Below are 23445 nucleotides of genomic sequence, written 5' to 3'. Positions count from 1 at the left end.
CCTCTGAGAAGTTCGTTTCCATAAATATGGGCCTCTTTCCCAGTAAATTGTCACTTCCTACATGCGCTGTTTAGCTTAATAGTAGAATTTTACCATAATCGAAAGTTAAGTAGGCTTACTAAAATTCTTGCGTGTTTTTTTTTGGCAAATTCCACAGTTACTATGCCAATTCGCAGGAGTCTGACATAAATGATACAGAATGCTAGAAAATGGAGTTTAAAATACACTTCTATTTTATATTCTCATTCCCATAATAGAGGAACAGAAAATTGAGTCTAATGCTGCTGTGTTACTGACACTTCAAAAAAGATTTAATTAGTTTCTCTGACAAAGCAGTAAATCTTTAAATTAAAGAGTTCAGGAGTGCTGAGCCCCATAAATTCTCTGAGGAAATTTAAATAGGAATAAGTTTTAAACACATCCTTCTGGTGCTTCCCATGAGGCAGCCAGTGCTGCCCCTGGACAAATGTCAAACATAAATATACCTCGAATTTAGAAGACTCAATCACAGGCATGTAGTATTAATAAAATAAAATTTCACGATGTTAAGAAATTAGAAGTCAATCTCCAAAATGCTGGAGAATGAGACAGAAAAAAATGTCAAATACAAAAGGTCACGTTCTTCTATAACAATAAACAACGTTTCATAAGTGCTTATGAAATACTATGGCTTATTTTAAGTGTTTTACATGGACTGAGTTTTTAATTTTTTCATCAACCCTACGTGATTGATGCTATTATTCCCATTGTACAGACGAGGAAACAGGGGCATAAACAGATTGAGTAACTTCATAAGACTATACTGCTGGAGGGTATCTATAGCAAAAGCTGTGGCTGTGCCAACTACATTCCCTTGGGCGATGCATACCCAAATCTCACATCTACCTGCCAGGGCAGTCTAGTTTGTACTGTGCAAGGCAGACCAAAAAAATCCAGGACTAGAATCAGTACCTACCCTCTTCCAGGACCCCTCAACCAAGGACTCGTGCAATTTAGTGTATAACATCTAGCTCCCTCACCTCTCAAGTAGGAACATCGGAGGCCCGTGTTCTGTATTGGCTACCAAGAGCTCCCAAATAAGATTAAACTCTAGCTATCCACAGTCATAACTCACTTGAAAATTCATCATTTATTGTCTGCCTTCCCTCTCCGTTCCAACTTTCTCAGTTCCTATCATAGATTCCTAAGATCACCTTCCAAATAAACTAATCTCACTCACATCCATGTCTCAGGGTCTGTTTCTGGGAACCCAAACTAAAAGGGACCACTATTCAGGATTAGAACCCAAACAGCCTGGCTGCAGAGTCTATAAGATTAATCACTACAATACACTGCCCACTCTCAAAAAGTTGACACATATTTTGTAAAAATTATCTTAAGTCATGATAGAAGGAAAAACCATTCCCCATTTTACATTCCAACTTCCTGTCAAGAATTGTGAAGGGCCTGAGATTTTATTTTTTGCCAGCTAACAAGTTAGCCTGCCACCGAGTAGGATAAAGATTGTTAGAAGACACAAGACTCGTGGGGCAGACAAGAGGCTTTATTACTCACAGCAAGAGAAGTAGGCAGAGTATCAGCCTTTTCACCAGTACCCCAAGGCCCAGTTCCCACAGGGCAACAGGGACAAGCCCAGATAGACAGCTGCACATACAACTGATTGTGTTATGGTAGAGAAACACTAAAGTTAGGGAACCCCAATCTTTTATACTGCATAGTAAGCATGCCTGCTGTTTGCTCCACAAAGAGACATTATCTCTGTCTTTCAACGCTGTTCTATAAAAATCATTGAAAAAATAGTCTGTAATAAAGGAAATCAGTGCCTTACTTGCAACATGTGCAGATATGCAAGAGATCAATGGAAAATTGCCTTCCAGCACTTCCATATTCTGAAATCAAGAAAGATGTTTCTAGTTGCATCATACACTAAAAACATACAATTATGCCTGATAGAAAATGGCAAAAACAAAGGGTAATTTTTAAAAAATGTTGATCACATTGTTCTTTTCTGTCTTTGCTTTTTTGTTTTCAAAGCATAAATACATTTTGATTTGATACCCACAATAATCCTGTCAGGTTAGTATTTTATAGCTGATGGAAAACTGACTCAGAAGACAAGGTGTTTCACTGACAGTCATCTAGTGAGTGATGGGGCTGAAACTTAAACTCAAGACTTCTAACTTCAAAGCTGCCAAACACTTGACTAATTGTACTAGAATCAATGGACAACTGTCTAGAACTTAAAACCTAAGAGGAGATTGAGTGGCTCTCTTCGTTTCTTCAATGCTGCCACACATCCACATCAGGATTTCAAAAATAATACTGAAGACAAATCTGGGGGAAAAGGGATAGATTGTAAGTGGAGGAAAGGACATAAATGTTCTTTTTATTTTTTAATGTTCAACTCCCCTTTCCTCTGTTCATGTGTTTTTAGGGTGATTTGTAATATGGAAATCAGAAAAAAAAAAAAGGCCAGGAAAGCTATGGGTTTAGAATTGAGCTGTGAAACAATTTCCGGAATTATCAGAATTACGGCATTTTCACCCAAATGGCTGCAATATATATGTATTAAATACTTCAGAATTTCATGCCTTTTTCCCATCAGGGAAATCTGCAGAATATGAGTTCATTCAGAAGCTCAAGCTAATGTTACACTTTCGGACATACTGTTTGTAGTATTAGGGTGCCCCTGTTTACTGCATATATGATGCCTGAAAAAAAAAAAAAGTATATAGATCAAATTCTACTACATCAAATTAGAATTAAAGTGCATTATGGAAATTTTTTACTTAAAGGAATCCTATAGCGAATCCATTTCGTAAAAAACAGCTGTACTTAGCGACACACAGTGACTAGTGGGAAAGCCTTGACCAAAGAGTAGAAACTCTGGGATTCTAGTGCTGCTGAACATTTATGTCATTTGTAACAAGGGGTGGGGACATTGAATTAGATAATCTCTAAAGGTTTCCAGTTCAGTTTTGCCTTTCCTGGAGTGCAGTGGCTAACAGCATTGGCTGTAGACCCAGACAGATAAGAGTTTCTGTATCTGCTGCTTACTGGATGTGTACTCTCTGAACGTTATATAACCTTCTTACGCTTGTTTCCTAACTTGTAAAATAAGACTAATTCCCCATAGTTCAAAAGACACTTATATTAAATTAGATAACATTTATTTTTATTTATTTATTTATTTATTTATTTGAGATGGAGTCTCATTCTGTCGCCCAGGCTGGAGTGCAGTGGTGCGATCTCGGGTCACTGTAACCTCCACCTTCTGGGTTCATGCCGTTCTCCTGCCTCAGCCTCCCGAGTAGCTGGGACTACAGGTGCCCGCCACCATGCCCAGCTAATTTTTTGTATTTTTAGTACAGATGGGGTTTCATCGTGTTAGCCAGGATGGTCTCGATCTCCTGACTTCGTGATCCGCCCGCCTCGGCCTCCTAAAGTGCTAGGATTACAGGCATGAGCCACCGTGCCTGGCCTAAATTAAATATTTATTAAGTGCTTTGTGCAGTTCTTGGCACTTACTGGGCACTTGATAAATTGCAACCAAAGTCATTTTTAATTCTATGTTTTCATAATCAAGTAAACTTAATGTGAGATTTTCTACAATACAAACATTTTCTGGACTCTTTTAAATCATGTCTGACTACAAGTAATTTAATCCATGCATTCATGTTTTTCCCAACATTGTATTGAAAATTTCCAAACCTATTGTAAGGTTGAAAGAACTGTGCAGTGGTATTATCACTTATTTTTCTACCCGTCCCTATATCCATCCAAAATCCTTATTATTTTGATGCACGTCAAATCAAGTTGAAAACATCAGTATACATCACACCCAAACATGCCAGCCTGCATACTGTTAAACAAAGTTTAGGATAAAGAGTTGTTTGTGGTTCTTTTTCTTCCTTTTGAGCTAAAATTTCACATATAATAAAAGTATGTATTTATTTTTATATTTTAAGGTGATTCAGATATTCAGAATTGAATCACCAGTTATATTTGCTGTAACACAATACATTAGAATGGCTTTAAAATCTGGTGTTGAAGGAAAACCTCACCTTATAGGCCAGCTGAAACACACCAAGTTTCTCTTTAGTTGACTGATCTATTTGGGCACATGCAACTTGACACACAGTATACCCAAATCCAGAAAATGATAAACTGCAATAAAAGAAGTTCTACTGTGGTTACTAAAAAATATCTTAACCATAGCTGGGACATTTAAATAAATATAAATTTTCTGGTGAACTGAGAAAATTTTTTTGCTTCAAAACTTGTTGAAACTTTAGCTCCTTTCTCTAACATAGAGAGAACACTTAGCAAAACTAAATCTTTTCTCAAAGATGGTGGTCATGAGTAAAGATCATAGTAACACATAGAAATAGAGAAGTTGCAGATGGCTGGAAATTGACTGACTCTGTGGGAACCCATGCCCACCCCAAACCAAGAATGAGGGTGTTTGTTTGCTGTATTGGTTTGTTGGTTTGGTTTTGCACACATATATATATATATATGTTTTGTTTTTTTTTTTACCTGTTTATTTTGATGGCATTTATTTCACCAGAGCAGAGACAACAAAGCCTGATTCTTAGGTCCTGGTTACTTAAGGTTTTTCTATATACTGTCCTAAATTCACTTTGAACACACTGGGAGCTTTTTCAAAGCGAGGGGACAATTCAGCAGGGCAGTCAGGAACATGAGTCAGGAATGCAGCCACGCACACTTCCCCCCAGAGTCCTGCCACCTGCTAGCTTTATGACCTCAGGCAAACCTCTTCACCTTGCTAAGGTATGAGTTTTTTGTTTTGTTTTGAGACAGAGTCTCGCTCTGTCACCACACTGGAGGACAGTGGCCTGATCTTGGCTCACTGCAACCTCCGCCTCCCAGGTTCAACTGATTTTCCTGCCTCAGCCTCCCGAGTAGCTGGGATTACAGGCACACGCCACCACGCCCAGCTAATTTTTGTATTTTTAGTAGAGACAGGGTTTCACCATGTTGGCCAGGATGGTTTTGATCTCTTGACCTCATGATCCACCCACCTCGGCCTCCCAAAGTCCTGGGATTACAGGCATGAGCCACCACGCCCAGCCGGTGTGAGTATTATTACATTTTCAGTCTATTACTGAAAACTGCAACATGGTAGTTTATCAAGGTCTTAAGCATAGATTCGCCATTTTTCAGTCATGCAGCAACATCCGCTTAATGCCTCCTAAGTGCAGAACACTCAGAATGATAACAAAAAATATTTATTTTAAATTTCCAACTTTTAGGAGCTTCATCCCATTATCTTGCGTAATTGGAATAAAGTGTTTGAAATAGACTATTCAACAGAAAGATGACATAGTTGTGAAATATCTGACTCTAGAATTGGACAAACCTGAAATTAGACAAAAGGGTTTGAATTCCTCTCTCATGACTTACTTATGTGGTGACCTTAAGCAAGTGACTTAACATGTCTCTGATATGACAAGTTACTTAATCTCTTGGAGATAAGACTTTCTTATCTGTAAAATGAGGAAAACAACAAAACACAAGCAGACATTTACTGAGTGCTTATTATTTGCAAGGTGCTGAGTGAAGCACACTCCAACATTCCCTAGCTCATTTAATTCTCATGGCCATCTCGTGAGGCAGACACTGTTACTATCCCCTCCTTTATGTTTTTAAAAAGGAGCACCCGGGGGCATTTGGCTAGTTAGTACAGAGCCCAGGGTTGACCCCAGTGCTCTCTGTCACAATACTATTATAATAATAGTCACACAGGACTGTGTGAGCATGAGATAAGCAATGCAGTCATGACATAGGCACACAGGTGGGGTTTTATCAGTGGTAGCCCTCCATTCTGTTGCGAAAGTATGCCCCCGTGAAAATGCCAGAAATTGTACCTTAGATATTACCTTACTTTAGGAAGTCAGGCCAGGTGCGGTTGCTCATGCCTGTAATCCCAACACTTTGGGAGACCAAGGCGGGCAGATCACCTGAGGTCAGGAGTTCAAGACCAGCCTGGCCAACATGGTGACACAGCATGACTCTGTCCCAATTAAAAAAAAAAAAAAAAAAGGAGGTTAGTAAATGTTTCCCAAAAAGGAAGCAATTAATTACAAATAATATCTGAGCTGAAATACTAACTTCTATTCCCAAAGGGAAGTTTCCTTGTTATGCCAGCTGTTCACATCTCAGGGAGACACATGCACTTTTGCTACCAAACAGTAAGGACAGGGTCAAGTGCTTGAGGGGTTCCACAATGACTGATAAAACATTTTTGCATCAGTCAAGTATGAACATTTCTGCACTAAACATCCCAATACCAAATTCTCACATACCCCCTCACTCTTCTTAGGAGGGTCCAAAATGAACCCAAGATCACACTTTATTCTTTGGAGATGACTTGATTAATTTGTAATGTAATATGCCAGTTTCTTACCAACAAGCAGGAAATGAAGAACTGAATCCCAGCATCCTTCTCAGGAGGCAGATTACAAGAAGATGAGCTCCCAGAAGGCCACACGGGCCCCTTTCCTGAGAGTCTTATATTTGTGGTTTCTTACCGATATATTGGGTCAAGTAGGACACATACTTGAATCTTTCACATTATTTTCTCATGTGTTTTATATGGATATGTCTGTCTTACTAGAAATTTTGCCAAAATGATAAAGCAGTTTCTTTTTCTGTTCTTGAGATAGGGTCTCACTCTATAGTCCAGGCTGATGTGCAGTGGTGCTATCACAGCTCACTACAGCTCGACCTCCTGGGCTCAGGTGATCCTCCCACCTCAGCTTCCTGAATAGCTGGGACTATAAGCACACATCACCACATCTGGCTAACTTGAAAAAAAAATTTTTTTCTGTAGGCTGGGTGTGGTGGCTCCCACCCGTAATCTAAGCATTTTGGGAGGTCGAGGCTGGAGTATCACCCGAGGTCAGGAGTTTGAGATCAGCCGGGCCAACATTGCGTAACCCCATCTCTACTAAGAATACCCTGACTCTACTTGGGAGGCTGAGGCGAGAGAATGGCTTGAACCTGGAGATGGAGGCTGTACTGATCCAAGATGGCGCCACTTTACTCCAGCCTGGGTGACAGAGCAAGACTCCATCTAAAAAAATATATAACAATTTTTTTTTTTTTTTTTTTGTAGAGATGAGGCTTCATCATGTAGCCCAGGCTGGTCCCATAGTTATCTATTGAGTCTACCTGAGCACGAAGCTAATTTGGTTTCTGTGATTTTGTGCATTCGGTTTGCTTTGTTTTTAGAGGAGAGAGTTTTGGAGGGTAAAGGGCTGCTTCCTCCCCAAGTTGCACTGTGTGGGCGACCACCTTGTTCTCATTTGCCTGTGGCTAGTTTAGTCTATAGATCACATAAAAGCTGGTAACAGGGAATAAGGTTTCTCCAAGAGCTTCTGAAAGAGCAGCCCACAAGCCCTGACAGGAGAGTGCAGGTGTTTGCGGAAATGTGCATGCCCATGGTAACTTTTGCAACAAGCCTCACCTTTCCGTGGGGACCCGGCTATGAGGTACTTTTCTTTGCTCTCATCATCCGAGAACTATTGTGGATGAGAACTATTCTTTCAGTGCAGTTTGAGGCCTGAGATCATGCACCTTCATTAGCCAAACACTATTTTATACACACACACACACACTTCCTCGACATTTCCCTTCATACTCATTAATCTCCACATAAATCTCTTCAGAAAGAGATAAACAAACATGCTCTGTACTAATAAGTGGTAGCGGTTGACTCCCAAGATCTATTCCACCTCTATGACTCGTATTAACTATGCCCGTACCCCTTGGCACTGAATGGATTAAAACAGGAATGTAACCTAGTCTTGGCTGATGAGCCATGAGAGAGTCTCCTGCCTCGGAACAGTTTCCCACCTCATAGTACAGACCCACAGGAAGGAGGCAGTCTGTCTTCTTCCTCTGGTCTGGACTATGTTGTAACTGGGATACCTATAATGACTGCAGCCACCTTGCCACCAGTCAAGTAGGAGGCCAGGGCCAAGAAAACTGTCACAACGTTGGGCTGGAGCCCTGCGATGTAGCATGCCTGGAATCCATCCTGCCTCTGGACTTCGGCTAGATGACATATTTGATTATGCCAGCTGGAGTTAGGTGTTCTGTTACTTGCAGTGGAAAGCAATTTAGCTGATTCAGATGCTATTTAGTTGCTATAACAGAATACCTGAGAGTGAGCAATTTATAAAGAAACAAGGTTTATTTAGCTCACAGTTCTGCAGGCTGGAAAGTACAGTAAGCATGGTGCTAGCATCTGCTTGGCCTATGATGAGGGCCATGAGCTAGGTCAAAACATGATGAGGATCAAAGGGGAAGTGAACATGTGCGCAGAGAGATCAAAGAGGAGGAGGAACCTCACTTTATAACAACCTCCTTTCAGAGGATTTTTTTTTTTTTTTTGAGACAATGTCTCAAAATGTCACCCAAGCTAGAGCAGAGCGGCACGATCACGGCTCACTGCAGCCTTGACTTCTCAGACTCCAGTGATTCTCCCATCCCAGCCTCTCAAGTAGCTGAGACTATAAGCACACATCACCATACCCAGGTAATTGTGCGTGTGTGTGTGTGTGTACGTGTGTATTTTTAGCAGAGGCGGGTATTCGCCATGTTGCCCGGGCTGGTCTTGAACTCCTGAGCTCAAGAGATCCGTCCGCCTTGGTCTCTCAAATTGCTGGGATTACAGGCTTGAGTCACCACACTTAGCCAGGGGAATCTATTCCTGGAGCACTAGTCCAGTCTTGTGAGAGTGAGAACTCACTACAGCAAGAATGGCACCAAGTCATTCATGGGGATCCGCCCCCACGATTCAAACACTTCCTAAGAGGCCCCACCTCCAACACCGCCGCACTGGGGATCACATTTCAACATGACTTTTGATGGAAACAAGAAAACCATATCCAAACCACAGCAGATGCACTATAATTTTCATGGGCAAACTTAATTGTTAGCAGTCATCTAATGTCATGTATTTCTCCAATTACTCATCTACTCTATTGCTTTGAGTAATTATATTTACTAATATGCTTTGAGTTCAAAGGTATTAGTTGTTGATATGGAGGAGAGTCTGCTGACTTGTTTTAAAAAGCAGTATTTCGCCGGGTGCGGTGGCTCACGCCTGTAATCCCAGCACTTTGGGAGGCCGAGGCGGGTGGATCACAGGGTCAGGAGATCAAGACCATCCTGGCTAACACAGTGAAATCCCGTCTCTACTAAAAATACAAAAAAAAAATTAGCTGGGCGTGGTGGTGGGCACCTGTAGTCTCAGCTACTCAGGAGGCTGAGGCAGGAGAATGGCATGAACCTGGGAGGCACAGCTTGCAGTAAGCCGAGATCGCGCCCGTGCACTCCAGCCTGGGTAATAGAGTGAGACGGTCTCAAAACATAAAAAAATTAAAAATAATAATAACATAAAAAGCAATATTGCTTGTATTCAACTAATTTGTAATCCTTCCCTATCCCTCCCACAGTCGCTCATTAGCATGTAGCACTGGTTAGTGTAACACTGGGAGTAGCCATGAATATTCATCAAAAGCCAATGGGCCAGGCATGGTGGCTCACGCCTGTAATCCCAGCACTTTGGGAAGCCAAGGTGGGTGGATCACGAGGTCACGAGATCGAGACCATCCTGGCTAACACTGTGAAACCCCATCTCTACTAAAAACACAAAAAGTTAGCTGGGCGTGGTGGTGGGCACCTGTAATCCCAGCTACTCAGGAGGCTGAGGCAGGAGAATGGCCTGAACCCAGGAGGCGGAGCTTGCAGTGAGCCGAGATCGTGCCACTGCACTGCAGCCTGGGCAACAGAGCGAGATTCCGTCTCAAAAAAAAAAAAAAAACCCTTCTTTACTAAAAATACAAAAAATTTGCTGGTTGTGGTGGCCCACGCCAATAGTCCCAACTATTCAGGAGGCTGAGGCATGAGAACTGCTTGGATCCAGAAGGTGGAGGTTACAGTGAGCTGAGATCACACCACTGCACTCCAGCTTGGGGGACAGGGCAAGACTCTCTCCACAAAAAAAAAAAAAAAGGCAGAAACTAGTAAACATGCATGTATCATTTACCAAACCTAGACTGAGAAAACAAAGATGAGATTAGAAATTCATCATAAAATAACTTCTAATATTCTTTGAGTTCAAAGTATGTGTGGGGTGTTGTGTCAAATACTTTATCTACATTATTTGATTTAATTCTCAAACTAGTCTTATGAGGTTGGTACTATCATTAGCCTAATTTTACTAACGAGAATAAATGGGGCTCACTTCACACACTGCAGAATTTGGATTAGAACTCAGATAGTCTGACTCCAGGACTGGCACTTTTAACCGTGGTGCTCTATTTAGTTTTACACTTTAAAGTATGAGTTAACATGGCAATGCACAGAGCCACTGCTAATCTACATGGTGGCTTTGTGCAAAACGGAAAAAAACAAAAGGCCCTGCCCACCTCCAGAACAAATGCAGCTCCACAGCTTCAAAGCTTAGAGTGGAGGTGGCGTTTCTGACCAAGCAAACAGGTGCTACGTCCTCCAGGTGACAACAGCCCTTGCAGGGCACAGGCCTTGGAAACTAATCTCCATTTGCCTCCTCAGCTAGATACCTCCCTACAGTGCACAGACTCTATAACTCTATGAGGGGCTTTACCATAATTTATATTAATGTATGCTTTTTACTGTTACCACTCTAAGGGCTTGTTTACAAGCTCTCCACACAAACATCCCTTGTTAGCCTCTCCAGATCTAATGTCCACCTTTCTCCACCCTGGACAGTTGTACCCTTGTGACTTTTATGGACTCCATCAGTGGCTCCCTTGAGCTCTGGCTTCCAGTTAGGTTCATACAATGGGAGGCACCAGTCAGAAATCCCACGGAAGGAGGAAAGTGAGGCGGGTATTTTGTCTGTTGGCAGCCTTCTCACTGTGCCAGAAAGCATCAGTAGCTTTGGTTCCCCGCTAACGCCTCAGTTTGTCAGGCAGCTCTCTCCCACAGTAACAGCAAGAATCTCTGGTGGCCACTTCTCCCCCTTTGCCCTTCAAGTCTGGAAGCTGTGCAAGGTTCCCCGCTGTTGCTAGTCCTAAGATGCTTCATCATCCCTTGATCACGCTCTATCTCTACCCATACTCTATGAAAGTCTCGTAGTTAAACTTCTCAATTTCCCTGTTGGAGTGAGCCATCTGTTTCCTGCCAGGACATTGAGTGACACATGGGGGAAACAAACTTTCACTATTTTAAGCAAAAATGGAATTTGGGGAAGGCATGTTTGGAGTCACAGAAACTAGGGGAGGTAGGAGGACCAGGGTTGGAGAAGAAGCAGGAACCGGAGGACAGCTGGAAAGTCAAGGAGCAGGAATTGCAACTAAAGTCATTCTGTGGCAAGAGCCCAGGCCACCCACTGCCACTGCTTGAGTGCCCACCAACCATCCTGTGTCCTTCAGTCACCTACTCAACAGTCAGAGCTTCTAGGAGAGGGTCTGATTGCCTGTGTCTCCCACTCAAGAGTCAGAGCTTCTAGGAGAGGGTCTGACTGCCAGTGTCTCCCTATACCTCCACTCCCAGGCCGAACTGGGCAGAGGACAGGAAAGATCAGGCCCCTCTGACTACCGTGGTAGGAAGTGGAAGCCACTATCCACCAAGACCACACCCAGTGGGTGATTCCTTTGAAACAAGAGACCAGGGTACTAATAGGAAATACCTCCTCCCCTCCCCAAGAAAGGACAAACATCACCATACTAATTAACAGAAGAATGTGAAACCGCCTTTACAACAAGCATCTAAAGTAGATTTTTCCTCAAGAAAACCCAAAGATTCATACAGAGATAGCCACTTCTCAATGAGAATTTCAGTAACAGAGAAGTTCCATACCATTTTTAACCAACATCTCAAAAATGAAAATTCTTTAAAAGGTTTTTAACTAGGTTTGATGTAAAGTTGCTGGTTTTATCCTAACAAAGTGTCCACTTGTCACACCATTGCAGAATTGCCCATTAAAGGGATTTTTTTGCCCAATATCCAGCCATGCAAAAATTAGAGAACTCAGAGACCGATAATTTAAAAATCAATTTACTCTAGGAATTCATGTCATCTATTTCAGGCTAGAAATAGGTCCCAACAATTTTTTTTTTTGAGACGGGGTTTTGCTCTTGGCATCCAGGTTGGAGTGCAGTGGCACGATCTTGGCTTACTGCGACCTCCACCTCCCAAGTTTCAAGTGATTCTCCTGCCTCAGCCTCCAGAGTAGCTGGGATTACAGGTGCCCGCCACCACACCCGGCTAATTTTTTTTTATATTTTTAGTAGAGACGGGGTTTCACCACTTTGGCCAGGCTGGTCTTGAACTCCTGACCTCAGGTGATCCTCCCACCTCGGCCTCCCAAAGTACTGGGATTACAGGCGTGAGCCACCATGCCTGGCCTGGCCCCAACAATTTTTATCTTTTAGTCTCTTAAAGGTTCTTTTCTTTATGAGGGCTCCTTCTCTCAGATTCTGATTTCTACCAGCTCAGAGTTAAGAGTATAGTTTTTTTAGGAACTGAAGACAAATGGCTTATTAAAGAAGTTTAAAGATAATGCCACTGCCGGGCACGGTGGCTCACATCTGTAATCCCAACACTTTGGGAGGCCGAGGTGGGTGGATCACGAGGTCAGGAGTTCGAGACCAGCCTGGCCAGCATGGTGAAACCCCATCTCTACTAAAAATACAAAAAATTAGCCAGGCATTGTGGCACATACCTGTAGTCCCGGATACTTGGGAGGCTGAGGCAGGAGAACTGCTTGAACCCAGCAGGCAGAGGTTGCAGTGAGCTGAAGTCCCGCCACTGCACTCAAGCCTGGGCAACACAGCGAGACTCCATTTCAAAAAAAAAAAAAGATAATGCTATTGTATTACATTTGTCCACTGTAGTATTTATAATTTATACAATTACTAAATCTAACATAAAAATTTAGACCATTACTTTTATAGCTCTTTTGGCACAATGCTTTATCTCAACTCCAAAATTAACTTACTTCACCAAGACAGAGCTGATGAGTTACAAACTTCAACGTATACTTTACTTGTCATGAATGAAAGCAATACATACACATAACTGTCCCCTAGAGATTTCTGGATACCCTTACTGTTACAATGGTATCAATAAGAAGAAATTATTTTTCTTTGAAATAAGATTACATAGATGCCATGCCTATATTTTTAAATTGAGAATCTATATTATGTTAAATTGGGTTGGTTGGTTGTGTAGATATTTTTACTTACAAAATGTTAATTTATTGGGTACATGTGGAACAAACAGACTGTCCAAGCCAACCAGAACGTTTACAGAGCTGCCAGGGAGATGATTTTCTTTTGTATCACCATTTGATGAAAACCTGAGATGGATTTTTATGATATAATCAGACATTTAACATTTTTTAGTTTAAGATGTAACTTGTCTCATATGCTTATGTGTTTCATATGCTTCTTGTCTCAATGATATAAGAAAAATTTTAAGGACACAGTAGAAAAGTTGCATGGAGAAGGACTACAATTTTCACATATTTAAGCATTTGTGGTTATGTTCTCAATGGGGTATTCACTGACAATATGTCATCTTATAATGCACATATACATGCTACTACCCTAAATACATACAACTCCACATCTAATGGCCTATAATACTTATTAGTTGCCTAGTAGAGACAAGAAAGTAGAAGATCTAGTCCTTCCATTCCAGGAGCTGATAATATCTATACACCTTTGCCTTCCAACTTGAAAAACATTTTCTTTCTCTTAACGTAGTCTTGGTCTACTCAAAACCATTGAACAGGTCTTTCAAATGGAAATGGTAGGCTTTGAGCTGTTTTAATAAAATCAGCAGATCTGAAACACTGATTAAAGTGACTTGGTATCCTGAATACCTAGAAACTGATGGTCAAGAAGAGGCTATTACTTCCTTTTACCAGCTCCTCACACCTTATATTGCTCTTTTACAGACTGGGATGTAGAAAAGGGGCTGGCCCACCCAAATGCCTGATCTCTCTGAATGCACGTGCTCCATATGCATAAATGGAAAGAATAAATCGAAATGAGGCCACTGTTTTCTTGTTTTCCTGTGTCAGGACACTGTCAGCATGAGTAGGAATATCAATCGCCAGGCATGCAAGATCTAGTGAGTTCCCATTCCAGTGCTGCTTTCTCTGCTAGATCAGGTGGCAGGTTGCAGAAAAGCAACATCCTGAAAGTTTATTTGCTATTTGCAAGTCAGGGAAGATGACTGGGCACAGAAAAATAGTCTACTGCTGCTTCAGAAAGTATTTCATAGACATTTTGAGGATGTTGCTTCCATAGGAAAGAAAATATCTGATTTCTGGACTGAAGTATATACAAAGTTGGGGCCAAATCCAACATGGGTCTGTGGTTTACAAACTGTGAGATGTGAAAAAGGATGTGATGGCAGGTCCCATCTGTCTCATTCACCCTAGTTCCTGACATACAGTAGCCATTCAATAATAATTATTGAATAAATGAATAACTGAACAAATAAATGAGCAGATTCCTTAATGACAAATTCATTTTGAAGCATTTTTCTGATCCTTGGTGGTTAAAAGCCTAAGGGAAGATATAATTCACAGTGATTCCTTTAGATGCAGCTAAATTTTGGTTAAGCAACACCAATATATGAAAATCTGGGTTCACAAAATAAATACATTAGAGTTACTATACTTACTATATGCTTTACAATTAAGTAGAAATATACCTTAATGTAGTGGGTTTCTAAATGCTGGCCCGTGAGGTCTCCTTAGGTTCACAGTGAAATAAGAAAAATTAGTGTGACATATTGTTCATCATGAGGCTGTTCAAGGAACTGTCCTTTATTCAAAAATGAATCTTCCCCCATTTCTGAGGTTAAAATACTTTTTAATAAATGATGTGCATAATCTATGCTAGTTGTTCCTTTTTAATACTCTTGCCAATATAAAGTTGCCAAACCTATATTGACTCCCTTGCTTATCAGAAAATATTTTATTAGTCTGAGAGATCCAAATGTCGGGGACTGGCTTAGTTTCAAAATATGACTCATTTATAAAAGCATACAAGTGTTTTTGTTGTTGTTTTTTAGAAACCTATCTATTGAATAAAGGAAGTAGTATAACCTTGGCTTTAATGCCCATGTTAATGACAGGCAACAGGTGGTACGTTGCTGCTCCATGCCTAGCTCTCAGAGCTTTTTAAAACGTATTCATCCATTTAAATTTCACAATAGCCCAAGGAGGAAGTATTGTTATTATCTCCGTTTTACAGATGAGGAATTCTAGGGATTGTCAACTCCATGCCCCAAACGATGCACAACACAGCTAGTAAAGTGGCAGAATTGAGATTCAAGCAATGGCTTCAAGAACATATATTCTTTTTTAAAATGTACTTTTTTGTTTCTTTTTTTGATTCCTCAGAGATCCCTACTCTGAACATATATTCTTACATTACAAAGAAACTGGGTCATGTAAGAGTACAACCAAGAGAAAAACATTGTTTGTTATTATATTATAATGTTATGGAAATGGAGGTTCAATTAGCATAGAGATTATAAACTCCTCTTCAAGATTGACATTATCTTATACTGAAGTCAGAGTCTCTCCCAATCTTAGTTTATCAACTCAATTCTTGATAACCTATTTTTAGCTTCAGTACTTACAGATATTGTCTTAAGCAACATTGTTGCTTAAGCTCCTGCTTTAATTAGCCAATTCCAAAAAACTCCCACAAAAAAAAAAAACAAGGAAATATGGTATTTGCAATGGGGTGTTTCAACCAAGAAGGGTCTTTAAGCGCAACACTCAAAAGCTTAGACATCAGGATTAAGTTAATTTAGGGCAAATTCAACCTTATAGTCAACAAATAAGTGTATTTCACTTTATATTAAGTTTGTTATTTAAAAGTATTAAAATCAGCTTCTAAATGTAGATATCCATCCCCCAAACAGATGCTTCTTCAAAATAGGAAGAACACAAATTTTAGTAGGAACTCACATATTCCCTTGCAGAGTCAGAAACCCAAACATATCAGCAATCAGGCAAGTAGGTAAATGAGGAAGTATAATTCATAATAAATGGACAGCAAAACCGATGAGTCAAATTAGACATTTTGACTATAAAGCGACCAAACGCCTCTCCCCAAAAACCAAAAGCCAAAACCTTTTCAAATATACAGCAACTGAATCAGACGGTAATTTTGGCTTTAAAAATCTACAATATTCTTGGTAATGGTAGAAATGATTTATCTGGTAGGTTAAAGTTAGGTATCTATCATTCCACTTAACATCATTTACCAAATGCTGCATTTCAGTAATGGAGCTGTCAGTTTATTCTGATGGTAATGAAAAACAGGTTTTAACGTGAATAAGCCCTGGGTCCACCAGAAAATAACAGTGAATCAAGAGGACCTGAGGTTTATGCAGTTTAAGGTAACTCTGTAGATTAAATTTCCACCCTCCAGTCCTGAGAGCTGTGGTGTACACACTCAGTCCGAATACGTTGTTGAGCATACAGGACAGTAATTTCCGACACTGCAGGTAACTCCTGCACAAACTCTTCATTCAAGTTGCTGGCTTCTGCTCAAGTACCCATCCCTAGTCCACATGCCCTAGAAAAACACAGGAACCAGTTCGGGACGTAGTTATCCATCCAGCACCCCACGCTCCTCCCCAAGACTATCCTCCTGTCGTCCTAGCTCAGTGGGGCCCAGCCCACTACAATCCAGCTCCCGCTCTCCGAACTTCCCCCGCCCACTCCCCCCACGTGACCAGGACCCTCCCAACCGCCGCTTCGAGTTCCACCAATCAGCAACCACCTCCGCCCAGAATCCGGGACCTGGCGCTCCTCTTTCAAAAAGGCAGCTTAATCCTCCCGCCCTCAGCCACGCCCCCTTTCCGCTTCCCCGCCCCGCCGGTCCCTCCCACTTCCCTCAATTCCCTGCTCCCCTCTTCCCCTCCGGTGGTGCCCTCCCGCTCCCGGGCTTCGCCCCGCCCCACCAGGGGCAGCGCGCTCGCTCTCTTCTCGCGAGATCTGAGCGTCCCCGCCGCGGCCGCCGGGCTCCCCCTCCCGTCTTCCCACCTCCCTCCCCCGGCATCTCTCACTCTCCGGCTCTCCTCCCTCCTTCCTCCCCCCTCCACCCTCTGGGCCGGATCTCGTCTCGCTCAGGCGGAGGAGGAGAAGGAGGAGGAGGAGGACGACGTTCGGCCTGCGCAGTGAGATGTTTGTCCGTCGCCGCCGCCGCCGCCATCGCGGAGGAGCGCGATAAAGGGAGCAGAGCCGGGCGTGAGGGGGACCCTGCGGAGCCACCGCGCCAGCGCAGCCCCCCAGCCGCGTCGGAGCAGCCGGAGCGCGAGCCGCCGCCGCCGCCCCCGCCGCGGCTGCCCAGGGGCCGGCCAGCTCCCTAGCCTTGCCCGGGGGCCGCGCCGCCCCCAGCGTCGCCCCTCGCCTGCCTGCCCGCCTTAAATGTGACACCGGCGTCGCGGAGCGCGACCTGAAGCCGCCGCCGGGGAGGGGACGAGCACCATGTCGAATCTGAGCAAAGGCACGGGCAGCCGGAAGGACACCAAGATGCGGATCCGGGCCTTTCCGGTGAGTCTCTCCTCGGCATCCGGGACCCCGGGGCCGGGGGCCGGGCCGAGAGCCGCACGCGAGGCCCGGGCTGAAGTCCCCCAACAGGCCGCAGGCCCGGCCTCCCCTCCCCCACGCTCGCCGGCCGCGGGGCGCGAGCCTTCCCGGCAACCGGGCAGCGCGGGGCCCAGGCGCGGCCGCCCTCCCGGGCCGTTCCCCGCGCCGGGAGTCTGGGCCTGGCGCCGCGCCCCCGTCCGGGAGTTGCTCCTTCAGCTGCTCCACGGGCGTCGGCTGCGGCCGGGGCCCCTCGGCCGCCCCACGCCTCCCCACGTTGCCGGGGTTGTAGGCCCAGGCTCCGGCGCTGTTAGCAGCGGCGAAGTCCTCCCTGTGTGGGGCGTGTGTGGAACTTTTCACGTGGGGTTTCGTTACACTTTCAAAAATTACCCAGTCTGGCTTGTAGGGTGATGAAGGGGCTGCCCTTTCTGCTCCCCTCCCCAGGCAGGGCTGTGCCACCATCCTGCCCCCGAAGCAGTGACAGTGGTTCCACGGAATGCTCAGTGGTCATAAACTAGTAACATTGGGTGTATTTATAGCGTCTTTCATCCTACAAGCCTCCTAAGCACTTTACAAACTTGTGCAGGATGGCCTCGCCACTCGGAGGAAGGCCGGGTGGGAGGAAGCAACAGAGAACAAACCGGACAATTGGTTCTCCATTTCTCAGCCTTGGGAGCCCAAAGAATGAGTGTAGTCGCCTTGCAGAGTTGCTTTCTTTCATCACTTTCAGTGACAGCAAACGTGTTCTGCTCAGAAACCTTTTCCTTTTTGGCATTACGTTGAGTCGTACCCTTGTGGTTAGTATATAGGGTATAACTTTGAGTGTCATATCTGGTTCGTCCACTCTATGGCAAGCAATTAAAATGTATTGTTGTTAACAAACTGGACATACTTGCCTATGTCGCTACAATATAAGGCGTACGTCAAGACAGACGAACTAGCAATCGGACAGAAGATTTTAAAAAGCAAAATTAGAGAAAGATCTTGGTCTTCCTTCTTAGATTCATGAATACTTCGTATGATGTGCAGGCGAAAGAGGGAGGTTTGTTGTCACTTTTTAAAGAGTGCTTTTCCTGAAGTGCAGTTGCGTGAGAAAAGACATATTAATATGATTTCCCCAGTCGAGTCAAGTAATTTAGTCTCAGAGAACATGAGGACCTCTCTGAATTCCTAAAATTTAGAGGGATACAGCTCATGCAGAATTCTGAAATTGCAAGAACATAAATACTAAAATCAGTGTGCGGAAACTTCTGCTTTGTGTAAATAGGTACGATGTATTTAGGAGAATTAAGTGTTTTGATAATTAAAGATTTTTGGAATGTTTCAAACTTTTTTCTAAGTAAACGTGAGAAATGTTGACAAGTAAGTACTAATGAAGCTCAGTAGTATGTTTTCCCTTATAATTGGGCACAGAGCTGGGTTATGAATTTGTGATTAATATTAATTTTCCTACTAAATTCGGACCACTTTAGAGTTTAGAATTACTTAGAATTTTATGAAGTTAATAGTTTTATACAACAGATTTTCTTTTTTTTTTTTTTTTGTGACAGTATCGCGCTTGTTGCCCAGGCTGGAGTGCAATGGCGCTATCTCAGCTCCCGGCAACCTCCGCCTCGTGGGTTAAAGAGGTTCTCCTGCCTCAGCCTCCTGAGTAGCTGGGATTACAGGCATGCGCCACCACACCCGGCTAATTTCGTATTTTTAGTAGAGACGAGGTTTCTCCCTGTTGGTCAGGCTGGTCTCGAACTCCCAACCTCAGGTGATCCACCCACCTCGGCCTCCCAAAGTGCTGGGATTACAGGCGTGAGCCACCGCGCCCGGCCTATACAACAGATTTTCTGGGAGTGTTTGCGGCCTTACACTACTCAATTCTTGAAGTCTCAAACGTTCTGAGTAAGATTTTTTGCTAAAATGTGGAGGAAACTCAAATTTGACATCAACTCACTCAAGTTAGTGGCATTCTGATTGACCAGCTGTACGTTCATCTATGTGTAATCAAACTCTTTGACCACTTCAGGTTTCCCTGCTCTTGCCTGTTTTGCCATCATTTAATTTGTTCAGTAAATATTGAATATTATGTGCCAGGCACTGTTCTGGGGGTCTGTCAGGATAACTAGAAAGACCGAGATCCCTGCCTTCTGGAGCTAATATTGTTGGGGAGAAGAGGTGGGAGAGAATTTGATTATTCCTTTAGCTGACCAGTATAATAACGTTGTGTGATACGTTACCACATAATTCTGGAACTTAATTTTTTTTTTTTTTAGCTTCGTTATGATTATGAGCTAATTTGGACCCATTCTATGAGGTTTGCAGGTTTTTCTGAAAACCTTATATGAAGTAAGTGACTAGTTTTGATATTCAGTAGTTAATAGCTGCTGATTTCTAAAATAATTTTTCATTACTGTTTAATAAGTATTAATAACATTCGTAAGTGGTTCCCATTGAAAAGAACTATTATAGTTTATGACCCTTTGTTACAAATATGTATGTATCTCAGTGGTAGGGTATTTCATAGTTTTATCTTGTTAACCGTGTGCTTATGGACCTTCAGAATTCCTGTCTTCCAGATTAGCAGTCTTGTACATGACTACAGACTGCATGAGTTGCTAGTCAAAAGTAGTTAATGCATAGTATGCCATAAGGAAAAAATATGGCTGGGCGCAGTGGCTCACGCCTGTGATCCCAGCACTTTGGGAGGCAGAGGCAGGTGGATCACCTGAGGTCAGGAGCTTGAGACCAGCCTGGCTGACATGATGAAATCCCATCTCTACTTAAAATACAAAAAAATTAGTGGGGCATGGTGGTGGGTGCCTAGTAATCCCAGCTACTTGGGAGGCTGAGGCTGGAAAATCGCTTGAACCTGTGAGGCTGAGGTTGCAGTGAGCTGAGATCACGCCATTGCACTCCAGCCTGGGCAACAAAAGCGGAACTGTCTCAAAAAAAAAAAAATTGTTTATAGTTATACATATGTACATCCTTAATTGTTTATGGATCCACATATGTACATATTTTAAAATTACTGTATTTTACATCTGTTGTTTGGATATATAGTTACTATAATTTAAGGGAAACCGTAGTTTCACCAAAAATCTCAAGCACTCGGCTGGAGAAGGTGGTTCACACCTTCACACCTGTAGTCCTAGCATTTCGGGAGAGGCAGGCCGGGCGGATCACCTGAGGTTAAGAGTTGGAGACCAGCCTTGTAAACCCCTGTCTCTACTAAAAATACAAAAATTTGCCAGGTGTGGTGATAACACACCTATAATTCCATCTACTCGGGAGGCAAAGGCACGAGAATCATTTGAACCTGGGAGGCAGAGGTTGCAGTCAGCCGAGATCATGCCATTGTACTCCAGCCTGGACAACAGAGTGAGACTCTATCTCATAAAAAAAAGAAAAATTGTGTTTAAGGTGGACAACATGATGTGTTGATACATGTATACATTCTGACATTACTACCATTGAGCTAACACAAAATCACCTTTTTTTTTTTTTTTTGTGAGGTGGAGACTTGCTCTGTAGGCCACGCTGAGGTGCGGTGGCACGATTTCAGCTCCCTGCAACCTCTGCCTCCTGGGTTCGAGCTCTTCTTCTGCCTCAGCCTCCCGAGTAGCTGGGATTACAAGCATGCGCCACCATGCCTGGCTAGTTTTTGTATTTTTAGTAGAGACAGAGTTTCACCATTTTGGTCAGGCTGGTCTTGAACTCCTGACCTCCTGATCCGCCCACCTTGGCTTCTCAAAGTACTGGGATTACAGGTGTGAGCTACTGCGCCTGGCCAATAGTTCTGTTTTTTTTGTCTGTGTGATGAGAATAATTAAGGTCTACTTCCTTAGCAAATTTAAAGTATATAATATAGTATTATTAACTATTCTTACTGTGCTGCACATTTGATCTCCACAACTTATTCATCTTACAACTTGTACCCTTTGATCAAAATCCACCCCCCCATTTCTTTCATTCCCCAGCCTGGGCCACAGAGCAAGACTATTTTAAAAAAAATAAAAATAAAAAGTCTCAAGCACTCTTCTCAGATTGTTTTACAAAATTAACTCGTAGAAAAGTATAGAATTATGTTTTGAGATTGTTTTGTTTTCATTCCAAATAGAGTGGTAATTGAACTTACTGGATATTTTATAGATACTACTCCAGATAAATTTCCATCAATAATATCAGATTCTTTTTAGTGTTTTGAGTGCATTTTTTTTTTCAGGCTAGAGTGCAGTGGCATGATCTCGGCTCACTGCAGCCTCCACCTCCTGGGTTCAACCGATTCTTGTGTCTCAGCCTCCCGAGTAGCTGGGACTACAGGTTTGCACCACCACATCTGGCTAATTTTTGTATTTTAAGTAGTGATGAGGTTTCGCCATGTTGGCCAGGCTGGTCTTGAACTCCTGATCTCAGGTGATCCGCCCACCTCTGTTTCCCAAAGTGCTGGGATTATAGGTGTGGGCCACCGCATGCAGTCTTAGTGCATATTGTAAGTATACCTTCATCATTGTCTGTAGAAGTTATAATACACAGTTTAATGCACAATTTGCATTTTTAAGTAGACCTTTTCCTAGAAATTCTTTTTAAGATGGAAGACAATAAGGAAGTTTCTGTTTTTGTAAGCTGTTGACAAAGGGAAAGTTTATTCCAGTTTATAAGCTTTCTTGCATTGCACAAAGTATATTGTTTCACATCTTTTTGATAATGTTTAAACTTAAACTTTTTATTTGTATGCAAAGGAACAACAAGGACCACAAAACTTTTTAAAGAAAGGAGGCAGTAATTGTGAAACTCCTGGAAATAATGTGGGTCTGGATCAAATAATTCTGCCCCAGGGAGTCTCTTTTTACTCCTGGGCTTTGTTCCACCATGTAGGATTAGTTGCTGTCAGGTAAATCTTTTATTATCTTTATCTTTGAAACGTGATTTCTTACCATTTTTACTGTATGGGGTTTTGTCCACATGGGTTTGATGAGCTTGATTAGAATTGGAGGGGTTATATTTGAATGAAAATGCTGTCCTCTCCTCTTGTCAAACAGTAATGAAGCCTTTCTTGGCCTAGCCTTCCGAGTTTGGGAAACCCGTTATGAAGGTGAGTGTCTCCAGAATGTAATCAGGCTCTTAAGATCTCTACCTTGGGGTCCTGGAAGTAGCTTCAGTTAGTTTGTAAGAAGCTTGCTAACTCAGCATGAGAAAGAGTGTTATGATGAAATGCCCACTCCCTGATACTAGATGAACTCCACCTGTGTAGCATGGCCAGCAACTGTTTGGAAGTGATTTTTGGCTGGAACAGACAGAGAGACTCCCATTAGTGAAAGAGTTTTATGTTCATTTGTGATATACTTAACAGGAAAGAGTCTAAGGGCAAATGGGTACAGTTAATCTTTTTTTTTTTTTTCTTCGAGCTACAGAAATGTTTGCTAGATTTGAGGGAACAGCTTCTATCTTCATAGTGGGTTTCTCTTTGTTAGGGAAGGTAGTTGTTGCTACCTGGACTGGTACATAGAGGAAAGCTGGATGGTAGTCTTGCAGATCACACAGAGTAGAGAATTCATTATAAATTCGTTTTTCATTTTTCATGTTATGAAACAAGGTAAAACAGATTCATTAAAGTGTTACACTTAAACTGATACTGTTTATAGTTTTGGGACAGCCAGTATTGTCATAGCTGTTAGTACCCCTCTGACTTTAGAAGTTAGAAAAATAAAAGCATACAGTTGTTACTAACAAAGTATTTATTTTGCCTTGTCTTTCTAGATAGCAATTCAGAGGAACCTGGAAAATTATTCGTTCCAATATTGAATAAGACACTA

The 23445-nt window shown here is 42.5% G+C and overlaps 1 protein-coding gene across 2 annotated transcripts in view; it reads left to right on the top strand.

Moving 5' to 3' along the window:
• Positions 1-17024: 17024 nt before the first annotated feature.
• Positions 17025-23445, top strand: part of CUL3 (cullin 3) — a 116438-nt gene continuing 110017 nt past the window's right edge. Inside the window, exon 1 of one of the 2 annotated variants that reach the window (XM_023222377.1) lies at positions 17025-17608. In XM_023222377.1, the coding sequence (XP_023078145.1) occupies positions 17543-17608 (66 nt within the window). In that variant the 5' untranslated portion in view covers positions 17025-17542. The remainder of the gene's footprint in view (positions 17609-23445) is intronic. The other variant, XM_023222382.1, reaches the window with a different exon arrangement.

The sequence above is a fragment of the Piliocolobus tephrosceles genome, chromosome 11 (assembly GCF_002776525.5).
Source record: "Piliocolobus tephrosceles isolate RC106 chromosome 11, ASM277652v3, whole genome shotgun sequence".
NCBI lineage: Eukaryota > Metazoa > Chordata > Mammalia > Primates > Cercopithecidae > Piliocolobus > Piliocolobus tephrosceles.
The sequence above is the reverse complement of the archived record's forward strand: the minus strand, read 5'-3'. Positions and strand labels throughout refer to the sequence as shown.